The sequence below is a fragment of the Topomyia yanbarensis genome, chromosome 3 (genome assembly GCF_030247195.1).
Source record: "Topomyia yanbarensis strain Yona2022 chromosome 3, ASM3024719v1, whole genome shotgun sequence".
In the NCBI taxonomy this organism is placed as follows: domain Eukaryota; kingdom Metazoa; phylum Arthropoda; class Insecta; order Diptera; family Culicidae; genus Topomyia; species Topomyia yanbarensis.
Window position 1 is genome coordinate 422,684,845 of NC_080672.1, and position 8,041 is coordinate 422,692,885.

Sequence of the window (8,041 nt, forward strand, 5' to 3'; positions counted from 1 at the left end):
TGGTAAGAACAACAAAAGGTGAGATGAAAAGACCGGTGGCTAAGCTGGCGGTGCTTGAAGTGAGAGAGCGTAAATCTGGCGTTAAGGCGGAGCCAACACCAGTGTTACAGGGCGGGGCTATGTAAGCACCGCAGGGCATATTGGGCATACCTGTTGTAGCACTACCTTGGGCCAACGCTTAGTCGATCGCTGGGCAAAAACATAGCTGTCAAAGGGTAGCATAGAGAAGGAAGAAAAAAGGTAAACAAAAAAAAGTGAGTCGAGAGGATTAAAGTTATTTGCAAGTGAAAATTACTAATAATTTCAGTGGATTGAAACAATTTATTCGCAGTGCATTAAAGTTACCTTGTAAGTAAACAATTCGAATGTAATTGAATATCTATCTAACTATCGTGACAAATTAGGCCCTACAGGTGAATTACATTCAGTCGCGTGCAATTCGTCAGTGCCTGAAAGGAAATACTTACCGTAAGATTGGTGTAGATTGAGCCCGTTATCTGTGAGTAAAAAGCAAACAAAAACAGGAAAATTAAGCTGTTAACTTATATTACGTAAGTCGAGGAAGGTTGAGACATCAGGATTAATTTGGATAGAAACTATTCATGTAAGCTGAATTCATTTGTATACCATTATAAATAGATATAACAGGAATAATAATTACAGTTTTAAGTTGCGCGAATAAGGCTGCTATAAAAAAGGTTTGTGATTAATCCGAACACCCGGAACTCGAGTCGGGAATAGGAATCACCCGGCACGATACTAAATTAGGCATCTTAGCTGTCGGACGGTCGAAAGCTTAAGGACACTATACAAGCGAGCCACAACATAGCTCCTACGTCACACACACTGCTCTCCCCTGTCTAACCATGTATCTGACATGAGAAAATATAAAAATACGTTTTTCAACACACTAACTTTGCCGGTGTGCCACGAAACTGCTACTTGAGAAAGCTAGAATATTTTCCTATACAATAAACCCGAGTTTTTGACGGAATGCTCTCTGCAGTTCTTATTTTGTGCGAAAATATCACCACTCTTCACTTGGGATTTCTTTTCAAAACACTCTTATTTGTCTTCTTCTCATTTTCAGAACACTTTTTCAAATACACTTTAATCACTCACCACTGCACAAAACACCCGCGAAACTTTGATCGTTCACAAACAAAACTTCAAATTTTCTGCCACTGTGCAGATGACCGCAGGAAAATGTCCGAAAACTCTCATTTGTGCGTTTGAATTTTCACTTCGAATTCCATTTTTTCTCAATGTAAACAAGCGAGTCGGTACCTAGCAACAAGCGTGCGTTCCCGGCTTCAACATATCTTCACATTAAAGAGGAAAAGTCAAAGGCTACTATGATGAACTCCACGTGTTGGTACTCACGATTTATGTGAGGGCACAGTATGCTACCGTAGATGTTCACATCTTGGTACACCATATATTTTGAACTCCCTTGTAACCCACCCACATTCCAATGAACGTGTACCATTATGTCGGGTGTTCCATCAGAAATACCGAAATCGCTGGTTTTATCGCAACCATGTAGAAGATAGTAAAAATAGCAGCATTAGTTAATAGTTAAGTGTATTCTACTTAACTACGGTTATGTCTCTGACATTACCTACCCATCTTTTTTTCTTAAAATATAGAAGTATTGTGCATTTTCGTTTTTGATAAACGATTTGGGCTAGCGTAAGTTTGAAAATGTTCGCAGAACACAGCTTGTCAAATAACATCCCGTAGGACCCTTAAATGGAATCCTTCGGGCGGCGTGCTGAAAATAAGAAACATTCACCAGTCATACAGTAGTTAACAATGAAGCAATAATTTCTCCGATCCCAGTACGAACAGTCACATCATCGATTCGAAGATGCTGGTACATTCCCAACTACACTGCGGCAGTCGCATAACAGTACACCCCGAAGATCGCCGAGATACCCATCATTGTGGCATTAATCTCTCCCCCGGATCAGCATTGTTAAATAACCAGCCATGCCAACAATTATAATCATAAATATTCGAACAAGGCAAGGATAGGGCAGGGCGGCGAGCAAAAGTTGGATCCGAAAAAAACAACCTAAAATAAAATAAAGTGAAGTAAAAAAACGCAAGTAAAAACGGGTACACATGAAAGGAGAAACAACAACTCACAAGTTACGAACGCCGGACGAACACCTGAGAATTTTTGGTGTGACCGTAAAAAAAACTTTCGGTTCCTTCGAAAACTGACTCAACAGCAACGAAAAAAAAAGTTGAAAGAAACGCTACCTTCTGAGGTCTTGCCGAGAAGCGGGTTCATGGGTGGAAAGAAGGAACGAGGGAAAATCAAGGCGGAAAAAAGAAAACAGAATCTCTTGGAAGATATGTTTAATCTTTTTTAAGACCTTTCCTGTTCAGCTGTGATGCTTGTTGAAAAAAAACTTTATTGCAAATCAAAATTTTATTTTCTAGTATTTCATCAAAACCAGCGTTTAAACTATTATTTCTTCACCGATTCCTACAAAAAGTTGTTACTTTCCCAATGACCCGCTCGCAAATCAGTGCCACAATTTTCGGCACCTTCTTTGTGTCTCTTGCAATATTGCCAGACAAAGCGAATTTTAAATCAACTTCCATAAATGTCCATCCGCAACGGGCTTCTTTTTCCTACGCCTGCTGTGTACCCCTTTTCGGACCCTGGTCGTGGCCTTTCCAGACCAGACCAGACCACGAAAGGAATCTTTACCTCTTTCTCTATCTCGCTCTCTCGCTCTTGTCTCGGCTGGAGATCGCTGGCTTCGATATGATGCTCGTGCGTTTTTTTTTTCTTCTGTTGTATTTTGGGCCCTGACTAACGTATTTCATTTAAATCGCGACTTTCTGGCGCCAAGGAAGAGGTTTGTTGGTTGGTCTGTTTTGTTATTATTTTTTGCAGACTCTCAAACTAACCAAATTGTAGCACTACCCTGCTCCAAAGAGCATTCCATTGTGGATGATTTGTTTTGAGATGTTGCTATTTTGTGCTGTTGCTATTTCATCGCTTTTCAAGTGGCATTAAGCAATGAGGGGTTCCTCGCTTGAGAGACGCATTGAAGTCTTTTGTGATTTTTTTTTTGACGCCCAGACTTGTACCTACCAGAAATGGAAACAAGTATTTTGGATTTTTTTTGCGCGCTGTGCACAGTCTCACACAACACATCTCGATACTCAGCAAGCGGAAAGTGGTAATCAATACTTGCTTTGCTGGAATTTACAATCTGCTTTTTTACCACAGTGCAGTGGTTACGAGATGAAAAAGCGACAGCCGAACACCTGAGCGTAATTTGATGCTTTTTCATTCAAGATTGCATTTTTTTCTCTCTCTTCTCGCCAACATCGGCAGAAGCCAGCGTTTTATGGTTCGGAAATGCATCCAACTGTGATAAATTTGGAATTTTTACATAACCTGATGGGGCTCTGTTTTTTTTTGCGGAATAATGAGCAGGCCATGATCCGAGATTTCTCCCAGAAGCCCACCATCTGACAGATGATAAAAAAATCAAACCAACGACACGACCCGACACTTCATGAAAAATTCCGAAAAAAAAGTGTTCCCGAAATTAATCGCCAGTTACCAGTACATTGAGCGACCCCTCGGTAATGATAAAATATGAATTTCTCGCGCAACACTGTCTCAATTTTCTTAATTAGGTTTTACACCAACCGACATAACCCTACAAAATGAGCCGGATGAACTTCGTTTGACAATTCTCGGTGGTTTGTTTACATGGAAGTTACGTGAGTTCGAATGTAACAGATGAGCACCCGTTGCACTCGCACTCACGCAACTGACAAAGTAAACAAACCACCGAGAATTGTCAAACATGAACTTCATTCATCATGAGTTCATTCGTGTCGTCATCTTGTAGAACTCAATGTTTATTTGCATACCCTAGCAACCAACATCCGTAACAGCTAGGAAAGAAAATATTCTGTTTTGTTTGCTGCAAGAATCAAACGCGAACTCGGACAAGGGACAGTACCCGTGCTGATTCAGGAAGATTTCCCATACTTTGTACCTTGCTATTGAATTTTAATACCCGATCGAAACGATGGCAAGCGCTGCCGATAACTGGGTCAAAAAGACGACGGATCAAGAAATTTCTGCACTCGGTAAGTGTTGTTTTGTTATAACCTATTTTTGAAGCGATCATTGGGATTTGAATTTTTATTTTTAATACAAAAATGTTAGCGAACTGAGTACATATCACCAAGGATAAGGATTCAGAGCCGGCGGCTGGCAGTCCAGAGAAAGAGAATGCGGAAAAACCTAGTCCACCGACAGTAGAACCAAAGCTGCACCTGATGTTTGGAGTTCGGTAGCTACTGACTCTAGCAGCTCCTGAAGAAAAACAAGCTGCAAGAGAAACAGCTTCCTCCGCGGAAGATGCAGAGGCATTCAAGTAAGTCGAAATCCGCAGAAAATTTTGATTAGGACATAAGGAACATTGAGAGCCTCTCTTTGTTTACTTTCTCTTTCGATTATTATGACGTCACTATAACACTTTGCACTAATTTTCCAGTACATAGCCGATGGTTTTTACTAAAATATTATACAAAGAGTTGAGTACTAAATATTGAAACGACCGAGTAATAAACAGAAGAGAAAGACCCCAAAGAGAATCTCATTGTTGCTTACGTCCTATTCTAAATTTTCTCCCGAAATATTCTGTATCAGCTTTAAAATTATCCATGACTAATCTTTTAGCCCGGCGGATGCAAGTTTGCTAATGAAAGATGTTCGCTAAGGTCTAGTAGAATCAAAGCTGGATCTGGAGGTGCAGCGGAAGGATTCTTCTTCGCCGATTGGTTGGTTAAAACTTTCGAAGCTTTGCACATGAAGCAGGAATTACTACAGAGAGTCTATGCGATGGGTTTCAACGCCCCTTCCAAGATTCAGGAGATGGCTCTACCTACTCTGTTGGCCGGTCCGCCACGGAATATAATCGCCCAGAGTCAGTCGGGAATAGGAAAAACCGCTGCCTTCGTGCTGGCAATGCTCAGTTGAGTCCATCAGTTAAAAAACTATCTGCAGGTGATTTGCCTTTCCCCACGTATGAGCTGGCAATTCAGAAGGGGGAAGTAGCTGCCAAAATGGCAAAGTTTTGTCCGGAAATCAAACTTCCTTACGCCGTTCGCGGTGAGGAGACCGTCAAAGGGGCGAAGCTGACTAATCATATCACCGGAACACCCGGCAAGCTAATGGACTGGGGTATAAAGTCCAGGACATACGACCTAGTTTTCCCTTTTTGTACTGGACGAGGCGGGTGTTATGGTCGGTGTTCTATTTGGCCACGTACGAGCGCGAGGTGATGGAGTTTGCCGAGTACATCGTACCCAATCCGATTCGGCAGGCGCGGGAGCAAGAATTACTCGATAACATCAAACAGTACTACGTCAAGCTCCGCAACCAGGACGAGAAATTGTGTGATTACCGTCGGACAAGCGATCATTTTCTGTCATATGATGTATAGGACAGTTGTAAACTCTAAGTAAACTTATTTTCAGAACTGTTAATCGATCGAAACAGGTACGCAAAACGGCCGGTTGGTTGACCGGCAGAATGTCCCAGGATGATCACTCGGTAGCGGTACTGTCCGGTGATCTAACGGTGGAGCAACGGTTGGACGCTCTGGATCGATTCCGAACCGGACTAGAGAAGGTACAGATTATAACGAACGTTTTGTCCAGGGGTAAGTTCCACCACTTGATTCTGGCTACAGCACCAGGTTACGGAGAGATTCTTTCGTCTTAGGTATCGACGTCGAACAGGTGACCATTGTCGTCAACTTCGACCTGCCGATGGATCAGCAGGGACGAGCCGATTGCGAAACGTATCTACATCGAATTAGACGCACCGGTAGATTCGGTAAGTATGACTCATTCTTGTGATCCTATAGATTGTATTTCTTCCCACTTCTTTAACAGAACGGAATCACCATCAACCTAGTGGACAGTGATCGAAGCATGATGATTTGCAGATCAATCAAAAAACACTTCCGGAAAAAGATTCAGTTGCTAGACGCGGAGAACTCGGACGAAATTGAAAATTGCTAGACACCACTGAATGTGAACGGTCGTGTGGCGCGAATCCACCCCACTTCATCTGGCTGCCGGTTACAATTCTTTGATTCCTTTAGTATCTCGAAGTAACCGAACTGAACGGGAACTGTAGGAAAAAATTACATGTGAGTAGAAGTTTAAGCTATAAAATATGGTAATATTTTGAATTCCAAACGCAAATTTTCAGATAAATACAACACAGTTAAACCCATTCCTCAACCGGTTCGGATTTCTGAATGGAGTCAGTATGGTTTCCAATTCAAATGCAACAATCGATTCCGGCCGGATTCGGAATCGGTTGTTGCATTTGCGCTGGAATCCATACTGACTCCATTTAGGCTTCCGAGTGGTTTGACCGGGAAGAAGCACTGTGTGTTGGATGCTTGTTAGGTTGATATTCAGCGACTGAAAAAGAACCTCAACCGAACTCAAAGCTGTACACCCGTACAGTGGTGACATACCATTACATGCAGTACCCCACTCAATGTACCCGAAGCGAAAACAAGTTCTCGAAATTTCGTAAAAGTGCTCAGTTGAACGAGCAAATTAAAGACTTCCTAACACTGTTGCACATTGCAGCTGATAACTCACACTACAAGATAATGGACGTGCTGCTTCGTCGCGATGCCAAGGTGGATGCGCTCGATGGACTCCATCAAACAACGCTAAATCGATGAACTAGAGAAGATAATATTCAAGCCTGTCGACTGTTACTATCGTACAACATCGATACCCAGCATTGTATCTCTGCAGGGCCGCCCAGTTTGCTACAGAAAATGAGCTGAAAAATTTTCAAGATCCGCCTTCAGACACAATCGATCTAGAGTGCTAACTCTTGGAAGCAGCCAAAGCCGGTGATCTAGATACGGTTCGACAGATTGAACTCTCAAATCCGGTGAAACGTAAATTGTGATCTGGATGGACGACATTCAACTCCATTCAATCTGGCTGCTGGCTATAATCGGAACTGCTGGCAATTAGGGGGCTATTTCAAATGCAACACTATCCGTAAGACATTCTGTAGCATTTGAAGCAGTTTATACTGGTTGCTAAAATACCTAGCAAAAACCACAGCAGCGCGCAGTTTCTCACAATGCGATTATTTTACAATAGTGTCGGTGTTGTTTGTTTGTTGATGCACAATAATAGTCATTAAATAGAAAGAATATTGAGTTATGTAAAACTGGTTTTATTTATCCGAAAAGCTTTAAAATAATAAGTTCATACAGCGAATCGTTGAAGTTTAAATTTCTCTGAAATTCATTGGTGACTGACACCGGGTTATTTTTCGGCTCCTATATGTGCGATTTGTTTAGTTGTTTTCAGTTAGGAAGCAAAGCAATATGGGGGGGCAGGAAAATCCTGGTTCTGACTATCAACCGCAATACATGCACATATGAACGTACACGGAGAAAAAATAACTAAATTCAAAGGTAAATTAGTGTAGAAAACTTCAAATTGCTGTAAATTCCAGTTTATTCTAGGGCTAATATTATAAAAAAAACAGTTGAAACAAATTTCAAAACGTATCATGTTCCGATTAAATAAAAATCTAGCAGATAACTTATCATTCGAGTTATTCGAAATGGTGCTTTGCTATTAAAAATACATGCAGAAAACATAATCAATTATTTGAAAACAGAAAAAATCGTCGAGGACTGCCTTCATTTCAGTTTGATTTTTTTTAGTAATTTAGGTAAATTATGAATTGGGCAATAGATGTTGGTACTGTTCTTTGCCGTGTTTGAGCGTCGTCCGGTTTTCAGCATGTTCAGTTTTTTGTACGTCTGTATCCGCTGGCCTTGAAGGACGTAATATTAACAGTGACATCCTGGGCCCTAGCTGGTGATGATCGTATCGTATGATCGATGCCCCACTACGAGGTCTACGGTCTTAAAATCGCAGAATTTGCATTTGATTGGATTCCTCTGGATTGCTTGACGTCCAGTTACTGCGCCGT

The 8,041-nt window shown here is 41.5% G+C and overlaps 1 protein-coding gene and 1 pseudogene across 1 annotated transcript; both read left to right on the forward strand.

The window, feature by feature from the left end:
* The first annotated feature begins 4,733 nt into the window (after positions 1–4,733).
* On the forward strand, positions 4,734–5,492 carry LOC131688399 (DEAD-box helicase Dbp80-like; annotated as a pseudogene).
* Positions 5,493–5,521: 29 nt separating this feature from the next.
* Positions 5,522–7,214, forward strand: LOC131688541 (DEAD-box helicase Dbp80-like). The gene is made up of 4 exons (XM_058972859.1): positions 5,522–5,711; positions 5,774–5,887; positions 5,947–6,206; positions 6,269–7,214. The coding sequence occupies exons 1-3, from the start codon at positions 5,582–5,584 to the stop codon at positions 5,976–5,978; spliced, it is 276 nt and encodes a 91-aa protein (XP_058828842.1). The 5' UTR covers positions 5,522–5,581; the 3' UTR covers positions 5,979–6,206; positions 6,269–7,214.
* The last annotated feature ends 827 nt before the right edge of the window (positions 7,215–8,041 follow it).

Coding starts and splice junctions, on each gene's coding strand:
- LOC131688541 (XM_058972859.1), top strand. CDS start 5,582: ATGTCCCAGGATGATCACTCGGTAGCGGTACTGTCCGGTGATCTAACG. Junction 5,712..5,773: donor AACGAACGTTTTGTCCAGGG/GTAAGTTCCACC, acceptor CTTTCGTCTTAG/GTATCGACGTCGAACAGGTG. Junction 5,888..5,946: donor TAGACGCACCGGTAGATTCG/GTAAGTATGACT, acceptor CTTCTTTAACAG/AACGGAATCACCATCAACCT.